Source organism: Oncorhynchus mykiss, chromosome 11 (assembly GCF_013265735.2).
Source record: "Oncorhynchus mykiss isolate Arlee chromosome 11, USDA_OmykA_1.1, whole genome shotgun sequence".
Lineage (NCBI taxonomy): Eukaryota > Metazoa > Chordata > Actinopteri > Salmoniformes > Salmonidae > Oncorhynchus > Oncorhynchus mykiss.
The window spans coordinates 45,498,322-45,519,433 of NC_048575.1; the positions used below are offsets into that span (position 1 = coordinate 45,498,322).

General features: G+C 40.3%; 1 protein-coding gene across 1 annotated transcript in view; it reads left to right on the top strand.

Moving 5' to 3' along the window:
* The first annotated feature begins 4,530 nt into the window (after nucleotides 1–4,530).
* The window catches only part of LOC110535737 (disabled homolog 2-interacting protein), a 112,109-nt gene continuing 95,527 nt past the window's right edge, over nucleotides 4,531–21,112 (top strand). Inside the window, exon 1 of the mRNA XM_036935525.1 lies at nucleotides 4,531–4,864. Coding sequence (XP_036791420.1) covers nucleotides 4,825–4,864 — 40 coding nt within the window. The 5' untranslated portion in view covers nucleotides 4,531–4,824. The remainder of the gene's footprint in view (nucleotides 4,865–21,112) is intronic.

A 21,112-nucleotide genomic window follows, 5' to 3' on the forward strand; every position in this document is an offset into this window, starting at 1 on the left:
GTTTGAAAATTCAAATATTTATTGCATGACCAGAGGTGTATGTTTCTGGACGATGCAACTAGCGGCCTTGTTGACAACATAATTGATTTAAGGAGGGCACTCCTCCCTCCCTGCTTTCGGCCAATGACGGGCCATTACCTGGTTCAACCGGTCCAGACTAATAGAATTCCCTCAATGAGGAAGCGAAGTGTCCTTCATGTAAAATATACTTTCACAACAGTATAGGATCAGTGGTGACCTGTCATTCAGGGCAGGTTTTTAGCCCCACATTTTTAGCATAAAATAATATGAAAAAAATATTTGTATTTTTTGGGCTTGCCTGTTTTGCATGTTATTTTTTACATTAATACATGTCACATATCAGTTTGCAAACAATGTAATTTGAAAAATATATATAATTCAGTTAATAAAGCTGCATACACATGGTCTCCTTTTTGTTTTCTTGAATAAGGCAGCTCCAAAATGCAGGTGTTTAAGCCTAGCTCAGTGCTTTCTGTGGTGGTGGGGCAAGCCAGCAGATAACACGGAGCGTTGCGCCATGAATGGCTCAGTGTACTGTCACTCATGGGGACAACACATCATCTCCAAGTTTAAGTGCTTAGTAAAGGTAGACATCCAAAATTTCAGCCCTTTGGGTCCTGCCATAGTTATATTACAAGTGCCCTTCCAAGAAGGCTCAAGGTCATTGGCCACAGATAAAATCACGTTATATGTACAGTTGGACTGATCATGTCAACATCTTACTTTCAAAGTCTTAGCTAGCAGTCATCATCATGAACCAAGTTGACAATCTACTGGCAAATCCTTTTTAATCCTTGTCATATGAAGAGATATTATAGATAAAACGTATCGGTGCTCATCGCCCATTGGACATAAAGATCACACAGCAAGTTGGAAATCGCAAATTCAACAATGAGTTGTTTGGAAGGAATCAGTGGCTAACTGCAAGCATTGCAAAGAAACCACTAACGTTAGCCTGCTATTCAATGGAGTGGCGGTGGTTGTTTTTTACAGTACCCACCATAAATCAAGAGAATGCCAGACTTTGATGACAAAATTTGCCCACAATGGACCTATCTTCACAAGGTGAGTCCAAAAATGTGTTGTATGCTGCTGCAATATGCAAGGGAGTTATGTATACTGTAGCTAAGAAAGTAATAGTAAGTGTATGTAAGCTGTTAGTCGGCACAGCCAGAAGAGGTCTGGCCACCCCTCATAGCCTGGTTCCTCTCTAGGTTTCTTCCTAGGTTTTGGCCTTTCTAGGGAGTTTTTCCTAGCCACCGTGCTTCTACACCTGCATTGCTTGCTGTTTGGGGTTTTAGGCTGGGTTTCTGTACAGCACTTTGAGATATCAGCTGATGTACGAAGGGCTATATAAATACATTTGATTTGATTTAGTCGTCCATGTGCCTCACCCTAATAATTTGTCTATTTTCACCAACGCGGTATTGTAAACACATCGTTCATGGCCCGGTGTGTGCAACCTTTTTTGAACAGCTTTGACAGTGCTACTGATAGTAGTGGTGGCGCTTGGCTTGCACGTACAAATTCAGCACACACAACATTCTAATAGAATTGTGTTTTTGATATGTCAAATTGTGTTATGACATTCTCTTTTTGACACGCAAAGACCCAAACAGCGTTCAATGTGCCTCACCCAAATAATTTGGTATAGTTTCACCTCTTAATTTCGCCTACTGTTCTGACTTGGTGGTGCACATATAGCCTATAACCTGTTTTAGAGAAATGTAATCATTGAATATTGTAAGAGCTTCCATTGTCTGTTTATATGCCCCCTTTATTTATCCTACGGTTCTGACTTGTACACTGTAAGAACAGCCCATGTTCTGAATTCTATCGCTGTACATTTCAAGTGTCTTGAAAAAATACAGTGCCTTGCGAAAGTATTCGGCCCCCTTGAACTTTGCGACCTTTTGCCACATTTCAGGCTTCAAACATAAAGATATAAAACTGTATTTTTTTGTGAAGAATCAACAACAAGTGGGACACAATCATGAAGTGGAACGACATTTATTGGATATTTCAAACTTTTTTAACAAATCAAAAACGGAAAAATTGGGCGTGCAAAATTATTCAGCCCCCTTAAGTTAATACTTTTTAGCGCCACCTTTTGCTGCGATTACAGCTGTAAGTCGCTTGGGGTATGTCTCTATCAGTTTTGCACATCGAGAGACTGACATTTTTTCCCATTCCTCCTTGCAAAACAGCTCGAGCTCAGTGAGGTTGGATGGAGAGCATTTGTGAACAGCAGTTTTCAGTTCTTTCCACAGATTCTCGATTGGATTCAGGTCTGGACTTTGACTTGGCCATTCTAACACCTGGATATGTTTATTTTTGAACCATTCCATTGTAGATTTTGCTTTATGTTTTGGATCATTGTCTTGTTGGAAGACAAATCTCCGTCCCAGTCTCAGGTCTTTTGCAGACTCCATCAGGTTTTCTTCCAGAATAGTCCTGTATTTGGCTCCATCCATCTTCCCATCAATTTTAACCATCTTCCCTGTCCCTGCTGAAGAAAAGTAGGCCCAAACCATGATGCTGCCACCACCATGTTTGACAGTGGGGATGGTGTGTTCAGCTGTGTTGCTTTTACGCCAAACATAACGTTTTGCATTGTTGCCAAAAAGTTCAATTTTGGTTTCATCTGACCAGAGCACCTTCTTCCACATGTTTGGTGTGTCTCCCAGGTGGCTTGTGGCAAACTTTAAACAACACTTTTTATGGATATCTTTAAGAAATGGCTTTCTTCTTGCCACTCTTCCATAAAGGCCAGATTTGTGCAATATACGACTGATTGTTGTCCTATGGACAGAGTCTCCCACCTCAGCTGTAGATCTCTGCAGTTCATCCAGAGTGATCATGGGCCTCTTGGCTGCATCTCTGATCAGTCTTCTCCTTGTATGAGTTGAAAGTTTAGAGGGACGGCCAGGTCTTGGTAGATTTGCAGTGGTCTGATACTCCTTCCATTTCAATATTATCGCTTGCACAGTGCTCCTTGGGATGTTTAAAGCTTGGGAAACCTTTTTGTATCCAAATCCGGCTTTAAACTTCTTCACAACAGTATCTCGGACCTGCCTGGTGTGTTCCTTGTTCTTCATGATGCTCTCTGCGCTTTTGACGGACCTCTGAGACTATCACAGTGCAGGTGCATTTATACGGAGACTTGATTACACACAGGTGGATTGTATTTTATCATCATTAGTCATTTAGGTCAACATTGGATCATTCAGAGATCCTCACTGAACTTCTGGAGAGAGTTTGCTGCACTGAAAGTAAAGGGGCTGAATAATTTTGCATGCCCAATTTTTCAGTTTTTGATTTGTTAAAAAAGTTTGAAATATCCAATAAATGTCGTTCCACTTCATGATTGTGTCCCACTTGTTGTTGATTCTTCACAAAAAAATACAGTTTTATATCTTTATGTTTGAAGCCTGAAATGTGGCAAAAGGTCGCAAAGTTCAAGGGGGCCGAATACTTTCGCAAGGCACTGTAGTTATATTCACTACGTCTGTCATTGCTTGCTCATTAATGTCTTAATCGAAATGACAGATTGTCTCTTATCCGCTTGTCATCCCCTTATGCCATAGTTTGTACATCTCAATTGTCAGTAGAAACCACATTTGTTTAAGCAAGTCAGCCATATCAGCTATGTTTTTTTTTTAAATGCCAGTAAATGAGGCTGAATGAACTGTTTTGCTGTCAGACAAGGCCAAGCTGAAAGCCAGGTGTAGCAGCGGTAAGGTGTTGGGACAGCTTTATGTAGGCCTTAACAGTTGGTGGGCACCGTTTGTCACAGTTATAGTGCAATTCATGTATTGTTTAGTGGTGTGTAATGGCTTTGCTGGCATACATCCCAAATGTTTTTATTTTGCCCCACCAATATTTACATGCTAAAAATCGCCACTGTATAGGATAAATCAAATGCATTAAGAAACACAAAAACGATATAGGCTAAAGGTTACAAATTAGGGGGCATGATTTGTTAACATAATTGTAATCCAAACCCAACGTTAATTTACTAGTGACGCGCTGAGGTTCCAAACTCCGTTTTAGATGAGACTGACTTTATGACCAAAATTATTATATTTACAATTTGTAGTCAAATTTGACACTACAACACATGATTCAGACTCCTATCGATGCCATTTTCAAAGGGATTTGTTGGTTTTTAGGATGCAGTCGTATTCTAGACAGTGACGGCTTGCTGCTGAGTAAGGTAAACTCTACGGTTGCTCCTACAGCACCTCTTACTACTGAGACACGGGTGAATCTAGTCTTGTAATTATTTCACAGTACGCTGTAATAATGGCTAACCGTGACCACAGGACTCAAAATGGAAATTAATTGATCTAATCCATCAATTTGCCTGCTACTGCTTGTTTTTGCTCAGTAGCGCCCTTAGCTGTGCTGCTGCATCACCACGTGTTCATGTAGTGGAGGATCTGGTTGTCGATGGCCATTGGTCAGGATCTCAGAGAACTGAAGTGAGAGGGATTCTGAACTTGTTAAGTGACCATCTGGTGAAAGGCAGATTATAAAAAATGTGCTGTGTCTTTAAGAGTTGAGGAGCGAGAGCTGGCAGTGAGGCCCTATGTTGAGCCCAACTTAATCATAGACTTGGAAAGGCTGCCAGATGTAGCACAGCAGCAGGCAGAACACAACACAGCAGCCCCTGAAAAACCAGGCATCGCTACTCACTCTGGTAGGCGTTGAGACGAGGCTAGGTTTCAGTGCCTCACTCGATTCTACATACGCAAGCACAATTGGCAGAGAGGAGCATGTCTCATTCGGTGCTTTGAAGTTATGGAGTTGGACAACGCGGCCGAACTGGGGAGCTACAATGGTAAGAGCAACTTGTTAAATCAAGCAGACAACCTGTTGAAGTCTGCCTCTGTCCCCGTGGCAATGGGAGCTTTGAGATCAGCAAGATCGGCTGTTCTCTTTGTGCTTCTTTTTCACTCATTTCCAGATTGGAGTTCTAGTGAAGTGGGGTTGTTTGCTGTTGATGCAGATTGCATGTGGAATTCCTATGAATCAAATGTTTTGTTCGAGTAGACAGCAGATGCCGGGGGGTTACTAATACTGTAATCAAGAGGATGTTTGACATTACTAGGAAGAATTCTTAGTACATGTGAATGCTTTAGTCCAAAAAAAGTGAGTGGACACTTTTTGCTTAGAATGCTGTCTGTAACAAAAGATTCATAGAATAATATTTATGTCTCAGAATAAATTCAAGCAATCTGTTTAACTGGATTTCCACTCTGTGGGCTGAATGACCCATACAAATCTGGTTATGCGTCTTCTAAAGAATAGCATGAATATTGTGCAAAGTGCGCAGCACCGGTTCAAGTGTGAGGACGTGTATGAGTCGTTACATTTTTGAGAAGGGAGACGTGATTGTATGTCTTGAAAGCTTGTACATGTATAACATTTTCAGGAGAACAACTGTTCAATGAACGGTTGAGGATAAATTCTACTTTGTATTAAATACCGATCAACTTAAACTGTGGCTTTAGTTCCAACATGAGTCCAGGTTAGAATATTTCCAGAGCCACACTTGGCTGACTTGAATTTATTCCGTTTTATTAGCCGGGCTCTGTGCCACCAACAGTTGTCACGAGAATACCATACCAAAACCACTGTTTGGCCCAACCTTCCTTGGAAATATTAAAATCCCACAACTATCTGCTTCATCCAATTTGAAGTAATTGTATATCTACAGTACACACTCTAGTATGGGTTAGAATAGCCATCCATCCTGATGCTCAGACGGTCTTCCTCTAGTGTAAAATTGTCTGGGTTCCAAACAACCCTTGATGCACCAGTATGTAATCTAGACACCTCTTTGTTCATGACTGCCAGGTAAGCTTTTTTTGTGTGGCTGCCAATGAATTCATGTCAGTTCCCTGATATGATCAACACATTTTCTTATACTGTTCTTTAGTACGTAGGAGTTTGAAGGGAGACATCAGCCTATTTTTCTATTTAACATGCCCCATGGTTAATGTGAATGCATATTTTTGCATTTCTAGCTTCACGAGCATGCAATGTTGTGGTGTGATGAATAATTCATTTTATTAACACTTGCAGGAGTCACTGTCAGTACTAGAATATCCTTGCGAACAGTCTAGAAAGATACTGACTGGTACGGGCCTTTTTGATGACTACTATGGCTGGAAAAACACAATCATAAATTCCTCCTCAAATGTGAATGAATGATGTGCTGAAATATCGATGTCAATTTTACATAATGCTATCTCATCGTTCTCTAAAGTATCCCGAACTATTTGTTTTGTTAACACTGTAAGGGATTACATGCTCCAGACAGCCTGCATTAGCCCTAGATGTAACACAAGGAGTTAGCATAATCCTGATGACATATCAAAATTGACAATCTGCTTTAGCATGAAATTAGAGTCAACATTTTAATGCTGTGTTGCAATGACGAGTTGACGATTGCCTAGAGATGGGACAATAAAGCGAAAATGATCGATACCAATCACTTATCGCAGGCATTTTGCTGATATTGTTCTTTACGATAAATAGCCTATACTACAGAAATGGGGAGTTTGAAATGAAATAAGTTTGTTAATAATATTACTTAATTCATATTGAGTGATTTGTTAAAATGGTACACTTGATGGCTACAACCATTAAATGTAAGTAGTTTAAAGGGTAATAAAAACAAAGGTGTACATTAACGTTATAAACATGTTGTTCTGTTTATCATTATCGCGGCAATCTGTCCATATTGTCCAGCTCTACAATAGCCTATGATGAATTTGTTATTTTAGTTTGAGAGATGATCTCAAATCAAACTTTATTTGTCACATGCGCGAAATACACAATTTCACCTTACCGTGAAATGCTTACTCACAAGCACTTAACTCTTCTTGAACTGCACTGTTGGTTAAGGAAATATTTACCAAACAATCTAAAGTAAAAAATAACAATAACGAGGCTATACACAGGGAGTACCGGTACCGAGTCAATGTGCGGGGGTACAGGTTAGTTGAGGTAATTTGAACATGTAGGTAGGGGTGAAGTGACTATGCATAGATAATAAACAGGAGTAGCAGCAGTGTACAAAACAAATGGAGGGGGGTGTCAATGTAATAGTCCGGTGGCCATTTTGATTTTATTATTCAGCAGTCTTATGGCTTGGGGGTAGAAACTGTTGAGGGTAGGATCCTTTTGGTCCTAGACTTGGCGCTCTGGTACCACTTGCCATGCGGTAGCAGAGAAATCAGTCTATGGCTTGGTTGATTGTGTCTGAGAGTGTCTGACAATTTGTTGGGCTTTCCTCTGACCCCATCTATTATATCGGTCCTGGACGTCAGGAAGCTTGGCCCTGGTGATATACGGGGCTGTACGCACTACCCTCTGTAGTGCCTTGCGGTCAGATGCCGAGCAGTTGCCATACCAGGCGGTGATGCAACCGGTCAGGATGCTCTCGATGGTGCAGCTGAGGATCTGGATCTTAACTATTGTTGGGGGAAGCCTAACACATTTTGGGGAGAGGTTATCTTCTGCACAGTTGAACCGATCCAGTAAATGTGGTGGAGGAGTTAAGATGGTGTGTCACCTTGTTAATGTCCAAAAGTGGAAGTTGCGTCACAGGCTCTCTTTAATTTCCCCTGAAAACAGGATGCATACGGTTGTTTACCGGCCCCGCAGAGGGTACTGTTGGGGAGAAAGAACAGATGTACATACCTCAGTGGCATTACACTTGGGTCCCATCTGTTGTTCATCTTGTCATTTAGATGTCTCCCTAGTAACCAAAGTTGTCATATTCACTGCCAACATTTAGATACAGGATGTCTTACAAGCCAAAAACCAAAGAACCTAACCACTCAGGCGTATTGCAAACATAATCAAAAAAGTATAAAATTGTAATGTGTTGTATGGCGGCTTACAAAAATCTCCCATGTTTTAACTTTTTTTTTAATGCAAGTTAACAAGTTTTTTATCCCCTCTTACATGGAAGGAAATGTCTGCTCGGGATGAGTCCCCCCTCCCGATTGAACAATTATTCCAGTGTACATAAGTGTCTGCCTTATTTCTGTGACCAAAAACACATAGATTTCTATTTGGTACAAAAACTATTTGCATATTGTATCAATTACAACGCCCTCAAAAAACATGGTACGGCTTGCTAATGCCCTTTGAGTTAAAAATGGCAGTGAATCCCACAAGCTCTGAAATATAGTGTAAAAAAAAGATGAGGATTGTGGATGACATTTTATTGGGTCCCAGTCCATTTTCGCCCTCTTGAAAAGAAAACAGCTTGAATTTAATGGGATGACTGACTGAACAATGGTGCACTTCTTTTTGACTCAACTTTGTGGGAGTTGAACTGCGTAGATGCATTACGTACCTAGCTTTAAACTGACAGATGTTACATTTGAACCTTTTTTTTTTAGTCTATATTTTGCGATGGTATATTTTGTGTTTCTAAATCCACGTGGTTTATCCTGTACTGTCGTGAAAGCATGTTTGACATGAAGGCTAGCTGACATCTGCTCTTCCCATGTTACGAAGGTGAAAAGAGGAGGCTGCCACTTCTCATTTTTATCGTCATTCTTCGGCTTGTCTTTGAATCAAGTAACAAGTCTAAGCTGTCGTTGCTCATGCTATGTGCTTCTGTGGTTTTACTTTGGCACTTCAATTCACCTTGAAGGCAAGGGAGTGATTTGAGAGATTTTTAAATTTCTATGAAATGTTTGCAGTAATGATAAGGGTCCTTTTCAGCGCAGTTGTATTAGAGCGGACTAACTGATTTTAGTTGTCAAATATGAAGTTTGACTAAATTATACTACAAGGTTATACTACAAGGTTTGACAAAATATTGCCCTTGGTGTGAAATATTTGACCTGTTGGACTGTTGAGCTTTTGAAGACGGGGGGGGGAAGTAAACAAACACAATTTTATACTATAGAGCTCGTGCTCCATCTTTGACATATTAACATGTAAAAGCATGTGGGCTTGTGACATTTGAAGTTCGAATTCCTTCGGCGAGGGCTCAGCTAGCTGTCATACGTCAGGGCAGTTTGCTGACCTCACATGCTGCACACAAGTGTCTTTGTCTGTAAAAAAAAAGCAGCTGTATAAATCCTCTGCCCAATCTTCTCTGTTTCTATAGTCCTCCGCTCAGGAAGTTCTGTCTCGCACAGCTTGTTAGGCCAATAGACTGAAGTGCACCATGCAGTGAGAGACAATGATGGACTCATAGCAATGGGCTGTAGACCAGGCGACGGCGTCAGACCAGAGATGCAGGCCAGTCCGTAGCCATTTTTCACCCTCCTATTTATACTCATTATACATGTTTTACTGGGCTTTTTTTTGTCTTCAAGAGATCCAGGGCTGGAAGTATAATGCCCTATAGTTGCTTAAAGCCCAGTGGATTGCTGGGATTAAAAATGTGAACGTTTATGAAACTGTTGCTGTCTGCAGTCAATAAACAATGTACAAGTTCAGACATACCAGTTGCAGTGACAGCATAGAAAGAAAAATATTATTTTACAAAAATTACCCCTCTTTGTGGACCATGAAGCTCCCTTGTTCAAGAGACTGGATAAAAACACTTCCCAAAAACAAGGCCATATTTTTTTAAAGCCCTGTATTATTATCAATCTTATATAAGTGAAAAAATGATACATTTGACTGTGCCTCTTTTTAAAGGGTCAAGCCACAGTTGAAACAATAAAGTGTCATCACTGTTTTGGTAAAATGTAGAGGGGTGGGCCTGGAGGAAATATATAACCACTCTCAAATTCATAGACAGAGCTATGGACTGACCATTCATGATATCACAATCGCTTTAACCAATATTTGAGGCTAGCACATTTGGTACCTTGGAAGTTGTGGGAACATGTGTTTTTGGTTTGCCATTGGTTCTGGGAACGAAGCCATAAGTTTCCCGACCGGTAAAACTGAATGCTTTTTTAAACATTCTGAGAATGGAAGTGAACTTTTCTCCAGTTCTGGGAATGTACATTTTTAGGTTGCAGGGGGGTTCTGAGGAAGGTTCCCTAAATACTATTTCCTGGGAGGTTTTATAAAAGTCCTGAGAATGGAAATTATAGGTTATTTGAAGGAAATTAAATATGTTTTCTGAGAACATTCTCTAAATGTTTTGAATATAATGTAAAGGTTATTTGGAGGTTTTTCTTAACTTTCACTGAATGTTTCAATAAGACCTGCTATCTTAGTTTGGGTTAAAGGTAAACATCACTTTTTTAACTTCATATTCAAAATCTCCAGTACCACCCCAACATCAACATATGTGAAAATGGCTATGTTTCTATGTTTTGTAGTAAAAAAAGATGTTTCCAATGACATCATCAACCAATTAGTAGACAACTAGTAGGCAATGCCTACTCACAATTGGTAAAAATCACATGAATAAGAAAACATAGAAACGCAGCATTTTCACATGTTGGGATTGGGCTGGAGACGATGAATATCAAGTTGAAAAATGTAGACTTTTCCCTTTAGCTGTTCTGAACTCCAAGCACAGATGGGACAAATGGAAATGAATTTGCTTAGGCATTAATCATGCAAACACATTTCTTTTTTTTATTTTGGCACGGTGTCATTGAGATTCAAACCTGTGATATTCTGTTCTCTGGCTTTGGAATTAGTCCTCTGCTAGCAAGCCATGTTTTTTTTAAACTCCTAAAAAGCTGTTCATTTTTGTTTATAAAAACAGACCCCATTTCAATGGAAACACTCATTAGGATCAGGAGTGGCCAATTAGTGGGCCAACACACCTAAATAGGCTTGGGTGGTATCCATATTCTCATACCTTCATACCAACCTTGTGCCATACCGGAATATTCTGTAATTGTCAACGTTGGGTGTAGCTGGTGCATGGAAGTCAGGCGCAGGAGAGCAGAGATGAGTGAACACGAAGCACTTTACTGAGGCAAATAGTAAGACCAGAACGCAACAGCGTCACCAAAACCAAATGCCCAAAACTAGTAAGGCAGCACAAAGTACTGCAAACAAAGTACAGGCTGCCACAAAACACAGGTAATACATCAAATTTGGCGCTAACCAGCCGGAAGCGTGCCAATCTCGACAAATAAGCAATACCCCACACAGACATGGAGGGAACAGGGGGCTAAATACACATAGTAATTATGAGACGGAAACCAAGTGTGCAGGAAAACAAAACAAGACAAAACAAATGGAAAATGAAAGGTGGAGCGACGATGGCTAGAAGACCGGTGACGTTGACCGCCGAACGCCGCCCGAACAAGGAGAGGGACCGACTTCGGCGGAAGTCGTGATAGTAATACTGGCACTGAAAATAAGGGGTGCAGTTTTTGAACCCCACAGCCTCTAATCCAAAGGTTAACAATGCTAACAGTAGATGTAAAAATCCCATAGAGAATGCTAACGAGCGCTTTGTGAACATTTTGTACAGTCTCTGACCTAAACTATTTTCAGGACAGACATCACAGCTCAAAAAGTTAGAGAAGTATAAAAAAAAATGCTACTCACAGTTTGCTGCACGTACAAAACAAATATTAAACAGCAAGGATCTAGATCTAGGAGGGGATTCTCTGCTGTTACCAAGCAAAGCTTCATCCAAAATCAAGTTAACTAGCTACTAAATTAGTAAACCAAATGCACAACTGCAGAGCATTTGTCACATTTTAGACAGTTAAGTTATAACATATCCAGCTGGCGTGTGTGTGTGTGTGTGTGTGTGTGTGTATATTAGTATACTGCCCAAGCTTACACCTTAACACACTTAACAAGATAAAGGACAGAGTTTTGTTGTCACTGAGAACGGAATCTATTTTTTTTTAAATAACGTTCTTTGAACGTTACTAATGTTTTCTTGTGGTTTTTATGGAACATTTTCTTAATGTTCTGAGAACATGACTTGAAATAGAACCTAGAGGAAACCTGTCAAACATTATGCTGAAGTATTGTAATTCCCACAGAAGAATGTTGCTTCTTAATGTTCTCTGAACTAGTACATTGCCAAAATTGAAAATGAAATGTAACCATGTTAGAGGTTTTTAAGATACATTCAGTTAAAGTAAGAAATATATATATATATATATTGTCAAGTTCCTTAAATGTGCTGAGAATCTTCCAAAGCCAATAAACTATCCTGCACCATTCCCAGAAAGTTATGGGAAGGTTGTATGCAAAACAACCATATGACAATCATATTCTCACAAAACTCTTAAACATATGGTTCTCAGACTGTTAAGTGCTAGCTGGGTATACAGTGTTTGTTTACATGTACTTCTTACAAACATTGGAGTAAAACAAGTTTATATTTTGGTTCTGATGGGGCTCGACAGTTGAACTATATTTCTAAGTTATATTGTACATACACTTTACTGTGTATATACACAAAAGTATGTGGACAGTCCTTCAAATTAGTGGATTAGACTATATCAGCCACAACCGTTGTTGACAGGTGTATAAAATTGAGCACACAGCCCTGCCATCTCCATAGACATTGGCAGTAGAATGGCCTTACTGAAGAGCTCTGCGACTTTCAACGTGGCACCGTCATAGGATACCACCTTTCCAACAAGACAGTTCGTCAAATTTCTGCCCTGCTAGAGATGCCCCGGGCGGTCAACTGTAAGTGCTGTTGTTGCTGTTAGACATTTATACTTCACAATAACGGCTCAGCTGCGAAGTGGTAGGCCACACTAGCTCACAGAATGGGACTGTTGAAGCGCATAGCACCTAAAAATCTTCTGTCCTCGGTTGCAACACTCACTACCGTGTTCCAAACTGCCTTTGGAAGCAACGTCAGCCAAAAAACTGTTTGCCGCCATTGGACTCTGGAGCAGTGGAAACACGTTCTCTGAGGTGATGAATCACGCTTCACCATCTGGCAGTCCGGCGGACAAATCTGGGTTTGGTGGATGCCAGAAGAACACTAGCTGCCCCAATGCATAGTGCCAACTGTAAAGTTTGGTGGATGAGGAATAATGGTCTGGGACTGTTTTTCATGGTTTGGGCTAGGACCCTTAGTTTCAGCGAAGGGAAATCTTAACGCTACAGCATACAATGACATTCTAGACGGTTCTGAGCTTCCAACTTTGTGACAACCGTATGGGTAAGGCCCTTTTCTGTTTCAACATGACAATGCCCCGTGCACAGATGTCCATACAGAAATGGTTTGTCGAGATTGGTATGGAAGAACTTGACTGGCCTGCACAGAGCCCTGACCTCAACCCCATCGAAACCTTTCAGATGAATTGGAATGCTGACTGCGAGCCAGGTCCAATCGCTCAACATCAGTGCCTAACCTCACTAATGCTCTTGTTGCCTCACTAGTCCCTGCATAAATGTTCCAACATCTAGTGGAAAGCCTTCACAGAAGAGTGGAGGCTGTTATAGCAGCAAAGGGGGGGACCAACTCCATATTAATGCCCATGATTTTGGAATGAGATGTTCGTGCAGGTGTCCACATACTTTTGGTAATGTAGTGTATCAATAATTTAAAAGTCCAAATATTGCCCCTTTTTTTTAAGCACATTTCACAAGGCTTGTGAAGCCTGCCTTCTCATTTGTAACTGGTACTTTAGAGAGGGACTTCAGGTCCAGGGTCAGCTTGGGCCTACTCACTCCATACTCTGTCCTCTGATTGGCTCTTCTAAGCCAGGAATGTAGCTCTCTGCAGCATTTGTTCCCCTGAATGCCACAGAGGGAGAGAGTATTTCTGTAACCCAGTACCCAAACAGCTCCTGAATAGAAAAAGGCCTTTTCTTTACTCTTGAAAGAGGGAGGGACAGAACTCGGAGAAGCAATCTTGACTTTGTCATGGGTACTCCTGTGACTGCCTCTGAGTTGAGAGGAGGGGAAATGGCATGGGACATTTTGGATTGCTCCAATTTACTATTCAGCTTTCAGAGGAAGTCACTCTCGCTTCCTTTTGAAGTGAGAAATGAGAAAAAGTCCTCTGTGAAGTTTTCCTTCATCTCATTCATACACTTCTCACGTGTGATCTTTTGCAAAAACAAAAATCTCAGGCCATGAGCGCGAAAGGTTCTCATTTCTTTGTGTTCTTTGTGGGAGACGGACATGCGTTGCAGTGAAATCCACAGGTGCTGTACTGTGCATTCCAACCACAACTCCAGAGTCGGCAATGCTTCTAAATGCTTTGTTTTCAAATCTAGTTTACCGCCGTTGTAATGCCAGTATAGAAATGACAGCAGGTTGCTCTTCGATCATGCCAAGTTGTGACTTCACCACCCATAAGTCACCAAAAGTGAAGTTCTTCTTTGCAGTTTGCAGTTTTTGTATAATCCTCCATCAGTAGTAACATTTCAATACTCTGAAACAAGCCACAGAAATGTGGCAAGGCTGAAAGAGCCCGTGAACTTTAGTGAAACCATGGGGAATGAGGATTTTTTTTAAACATTTTTTTGCTGTTTGCTTTATGTGCTGTGTTGAAGTGCGTTTCTCTTAAATGTTTTTCAAATTTGGTTGGTTGCTGTATGTACATTACACCCTATCTAGTGATTTGTGTGTTTAGAATTTTGTGTCTCTTGACTGCTCTCATCAATGTACACTGGCTCAGAATCATACTGCTTTGCAGAAAAAAACAGTTCTCTACCAGTTTATTACCAACTGGCTCGAGAAGGTGCCTCCAGAGAGAAAGCACACCACTGCTTATTATCCTCCCATCAGGGCATTATTTCCGCAAACTTTTTCCACCCTGGGTTTTAGAATAATCCATTCCTTTACTAAACTCACTCACTCCACTCACAGAATCTTCTCTGTGCTCAAACAGAAAGCTAGAAATGTAGCTTAGATGATAAGTTAAAGGAAATTCACCCATTTTGAATGTTATATTGTTTTTGTGCATCTGAGCAATGTTCTATTGATTCCTGAGATGTTTTCATGTGTATCTGAGCTAATTGCCGTTCAAGCAAGCAGAAATACAGTGTCACGCCCTGACCTTAGATCCTTTTAATTCTCTAATTGGTTAGGTCAGAGTGTGACTAGGGTGGGCAATCTGTTTTCTATTTCTTTGTTGGACGGGTATGGTTCCCATACCAAGCCTCCAGTTACAATCCATGGCACAAAGCCTCCAGTGACGATCCGGAGGCTCTGCGGCCCGGAGCCTCCGGCGGGGACGATGCCCACCCGGACCCTCCCCTATAGGTTCAGATTTGCGGCCGGAATCCGCACCTTTGGGGTGTACTGTCACGCCCTGACCTTAGAGATCCTTTTTATTCTCTATTTGGTTAGGTCAGTGTGTGACTAGGGTGGGCAATCTATGTATTCTATTTCTTTGTTGGCCGGGAATGGTTCCCAATCAGAGACAGCTGTCTATCGTTGTCTCTGATTGGGGATCATACTTAGGTAGCCTTTTTCCACCTGTAGTTTGTGGGATCTTGTTTTTGGTACTGTGCTGTTTAGCCCTACTAGACGTTACGTTTCGTTTTGTATTTGTTGTTTTTTCGGTGTTCATTTAATAAATTAAAATGTACGCCTACCACCCTGCACCTTGGTCCGATCCTCCCATCGACGAACGTAACATATAGCCAGTATGAAGAGTTTTGCATCATATGCTCGGGAACTTGGGGAAAGTTTCAGAAATGTTGCAACCCTAATCTTTACATGTAGACACACCGTCAGCATGCTAATGATAAGATTTCTAATCCAGATGAAGGCTTTGACTATCTTTTCATCCTAAAACAACCATCTGTGATGAGTGTCGCTAGAATACCATCAATGTTAATCTGAAGATTTTAAGATAAAGATTGTGCTGTGAATAGGTTGTTCCACAGGATTAATATAAGAACATTTAATGCAATGTTGTGTATAATGCCTGATTCTGTCTGGCTCTGACGTAAAGGCTGATTTGGTGTGGGAAGTTAGCTGCTTCAGTAGGTGACAGACCCAATGTTAGTCCTGGCAAATGGAGTCCTCAGATTTTTTGGATGTTGTACTGTAGGTGTTCATTGTTTTTCAACCATTTTTGTAAAAAAAAAAAAAAAAAAAAAAAAAAAAAATATATATATATATATATATATATATATATATATATATATATATATATATATATATATATATATATATTAGTTTTAACACGAGAAAAAGGAATGAAAGCCAATGGAGAGTGAGCACAAGGCCTGGAATTTGCACTGAAGCGTAAGCAAAGTTTTCGTTGGCCAGAGCTGGGTGGAGTAATAAACTGATCACTGGAGTTTAAAATAATCCTTAATTTGGTATCACCTAATTAGATTTGAGTATAACGATATCCTTCACTGTAATGGTGAAGATCAGTCTCAAGTAGAACCATCTTGGATTTAAAAGCCAACAGTTTGGCTTTCTGAGGGTATATCTCTACTGCATGTATTTTGGATGATTTACAGGCTAATTTCTCACATTGGCCATACTCGACTACTAAAAAGATTGGAACAGCATGCCAACTCAAGTAGGTCACCCAGAAGACAATTTCTGCAGCATGGCATGAAACACCTGTCTATATTTCTGGCCTGGCCTCTGCTTTAAACGATGACTGCTTTTGGAACACGAATGATTTGATCAAACTCCAGAGATTAGTTTTGTTTTTGGAAGAGCAGAGTTGTGGAGCATTCAGGGCCCCCAGGCTTTTCACGGAGAAGCCTTTCACGGCAGCAGCGGGCAGGCAGGAGGGAGCAGCACTAGGTTTGAAGGAGCATACCAGACTGAGGGGTGGGTGACTGAGCGTATGTGACATGTTTAAGAGGGCTAGAATTCCAAAGGGGTTTGATCCTATTACAGCTGTATTGCCATCCTCTCCAGAGGCATGAATGGCATTTATGAAGGGGGGAAAAACAACCAACTGAAAGATGTCCCTGTCAAGGCGTCATATGTCCTCTAAACTGCTTGCAGCATGGCAGGGATTTTTTTTAGGGGCTGTAGGTTGTTGGAACATTCTTTTAAGGGATGCATGTTAGGGAGATTACAAATAATATATTTTTTTTGTGAGTATGAACATGTGTTTGTGCAGCATTTCTTATGTATAAACACTAGACAATACACACAGTAGCTTATTACTGCAGTATTGGCCATATACATGGAGTGTACAAAACATATTTTGGTATTGTCCATATGTAGCTAATTTTTGGTCACAGGTCCAGGAATGGCTGAAGAATTGCAACATTTGCCTAGAACTAACACTACAGATAGCAATACTGGGTGATTTGAAAAGCCATAGTCAATCAATAATATAATACTTATTTTAGCAAAAATGTGTAACTCTCAATGAGTGAATGGGTGTGGAGTTTAAAACACGCTTTAATGTCCAAAAATTCACAGGAACAAAATAGTATACCCAACACAGGTGTAACTATAAAACAAAATAGTACCCTATTGTGAAATACTAGGACAATGAGAAAACAAAACACTAATACCTCTCTCAAATACAGAAGAAGAAGCCCGCACAAACAGAAGCGGGCTAAACAAACTTAAATAACCCCACCCTAACAACCAAACAATGAACAGGTGAAACCAATTAGACAAAACCAAATGAACACAGAACAAAGGATTGGTGGCAGCTAGTAGACCAGCGACGACGACCGCCGAGCGCCACCCGAACAAGAAGGGGAGCCACCTTCGGTAATATTCGTGACAAAATGTTTATTTTTAATTTACAATCTGTAGAAGCTATGAGAATAGGAAGGTTCAATTATTTTGTGAAGCATCACAGCACAGTTGAAAAATATATGGCAAGTAGAAATCTGAAATGGATGATGTTGAGAGACAGATGGGAGGGGTTGAGTGGAGCTGAAGGGTGGGACTAATAACAAGATAAACAATGTAAAACATACGGGATCTGTAAAATGTATATAGGTTCGGAACTTTTGTGAAATAGCATAGTTACAAATAGAAATCAAACTGGATGGACATCGGAAATAGAGGAAGGACTAAGAACAAACGAGAGAACTATTGTAAAGTAGACTTGTGTCTGTAGAGTATGTATAAGATGTATGGATTGAAGGTAGAAGCAGAAGTGTTTATTAGTTTACTCCAATTGGGGATAGGTGGTAGGGTTTGCGGGGAATAATAATAAAGGTATATTCTTTAAAGTATGTATGTCTATATAGGTATGTGTATGTATATATGTGTGTATATATATATGCATGTGTGTATGGCTATATATATTTACCCAAAAAATATGGGGGATTGGAAATGATGCAGACAATTACATTGGAAGCAACATTCTTTCCGCAATATTAAGCTGACCCACCCTCTTAAAGGAAAAAAAAAAGAAAAAACATTAAGAACATTCCTAATATTGTGTTGCACTACCCCCGCCACCCCCTCCCCTCCCATTTCTCAGTGAAGAGTGCTAGGCTACTTCAGTTTTATAGCTGAGCTGTGCTTAATATGAGCAACTGAGAAATAAATTTAAGAACACTTATTTCACTCCATGCATCAACCACTGTTTGAGGAGCTTGCTCTTGCTGGGAGACAGGTGATATTCCACCCAAACTCTGTATGCCAGGGGCTCTCCAACCCTGTTCCTGGAGCTACCCAGTGCTTAATTTGGGAAACCAAGTGAAGTATTTTCGGGAACATTGATAGTAACATGATTTCGCAAAAAAACATATTTCACTAAACTGTTGACGGCCAGCCTCTGCACGCCCAAGGAAGGAATAACGGCGAGATGGAAACGCATGGTGGTGGATATTCGGTATTGCTAAAGGTAATGTGCCACCCAATTAATTATGAAAATATGAAACTTTCCCTACTCAAAATCAAATACAAATTCACTATAATTGTAGGCTACCTATAAGCCACTCTGCACAAACAATGAACCAACAGCATCGCCTAGGGCTTTACGTTCTCTCCCAGACTCATGGATAGACATTTTGGAGCCTAGGATAAGGTAATGAGTCTACCCAGTATGCATAATAATACAGTCCACACTCAAAGACGATTATTCTAATTTATTTATACGTTTGGAGAATAGGCTAGCCGCTAGACCAATTATGTACCAAAGACATCTTAAATCATTTTAGTTTTATGTTTTTCTGCCATGCGTAATATGTGGTAGAATATGTATTGTGTAAGGCAGAATCATAACTGTATAAAACATTTTACAAAATTCTGTCTTGTCTCAAGCCTATACTTGTGTATTAGCTCTAATATGTGTATGGGTGTTTTGTATTAATCATCACCTTAGAAAGCACTGTCCATTTCGTTGTGACAATGACCATGTTTTACAATCAGTTTCAACTTGCTTTTGAACTTATTTTTTTCAAATTGATCATTACAGTGAGGTGAGTTTTAAAAGCAGGTACTGTTTTGATGTGTGTGATTGTTGTATTTTTTTTGTTGATTTGCCTTGATGTCAGAGTGGGCAGAGGGACAATAGAGCCCTGCGTACCAGACCATTAGAACCTGATGGTCATTAGCAAGTTGGGTACTATCAAAGCATGTCTAGAGTGTATAAAAGGAGATTACCATGACTCAATGGTCACCTGGAATTTTACTGTGGTCATGACTCGTGACTGCCGGTGTCGTGGTAAAACAGTCGCCGCAACAGCCCTAACCATAACCCATTCAAAGGCACTTAAATATTTTGTCTTGCCAATTCACCCACTGAAAGGCGCACACACAATCCATAGCTGTGTTCGAATACTCATACTAACCGCAATAACGGACTATTTGTGAAGTGAAATGAGTATATTGTATGCTTATTGGTCATAATATGGATATAGTTAGAATGCCAAAAGTTCCCGGATGTCGCACTAAATTCACCAAAATATGACGTGGACACTATTTCCGTGCTTTTAGGGCCCATGGGGCAAATCTTATAAAAAGGGGCGTGGCTTCACCATGTTTTCAGATTTGAAGAAAATTGTGGAAAATATGCAGCCAAAGTCCGAAAAGGGAAAACAAATTCATTGCTTTAGCTAATTATGAAACATTTTAAGAAAATGTTAAGCAATGTAATGACTTTTCATATAAGTTACGTTACACATTCTATTGGCTGACAATTTGTTAGCTACGCTATCCTTACGAACCGCATAGCATTACAGAAGTAGGTACTGGTATGTTAGCTAGCTACCTAACGTTAGTTGGCTACTAATACATCGAACTTGCCAGGCAGTATTATTAACTATATGCTTTCTAACTACCCAACGTTTATTGACTAGATCATTCTTAGCTAAGCGATATAGTCATTGTGCGTTTCAATGGACATTGTTCATTCTGGCTATCTACTCTGATTTCAGAGCACTCTCGCGCAGGATAACTGATTAATTTACGAATGCTCAACACACGTTGAATATGGCCAGTAAACGTTGGCAAAAAAAGCGTAATTAAATTGTTACCAGCAGCACAGGTACAGTCAACAACATTCTAGATAACATGAACACAGACTAAACAGCTCTGCTAGGGCGAGTAAAATGGTAAGAGTGAGGTTCTCAGTCTCATTTGTGTCTAGAAGTAGCTAGCCAACGTTAGCCAGTTAGCTTGGGTGCTTGACTGTCGTTGAACGCTCGCTCGGCTCAATCCTACTCCTCGGCCAAAGTGTCCAGTGTGCGCTCTGAATGCGCCAAATTTATGAATGGACAATCTGACAACTCTGGATTTACGAATGCCCAGAGCGCACTCTGGCACTCCAGATATAATTTAGGAACACAACTGAAGTCGTTAAATGTTTAACTAGTCAACAGCATCAACTTCCGGTAGACAGGCGAAGCTCTAGTACACTCAACTGAAACGATACCATTCGTTTACAGTATACAAATATGCACTGATACTATGTAGTATACAGTATGTTAGCATGGGTATTCGAACACAGCTCTAGGCTCACTTTTATTTGTCAATTTTATTTGAATACAGCTGGTGTAGACCTTACCGTGAAATGCTTATTTACAAGCCCTTAACTAACAATGCAGTTAAGAAAATATTTACTGAATTAACACACACAATAAAATAACAATAACGAGGCTATGTATACAGGGGGTACCGGTACCAATGTGCGGGGGTACAGGTTAGTCTAGGTAATATGTACATGTATGTAGGTGTAAAGTGACTGCATAAATAATAAACAATGAGTAGCAGCAGGGTAAAAAAAGGTGAGTCAATGCAAATAGTC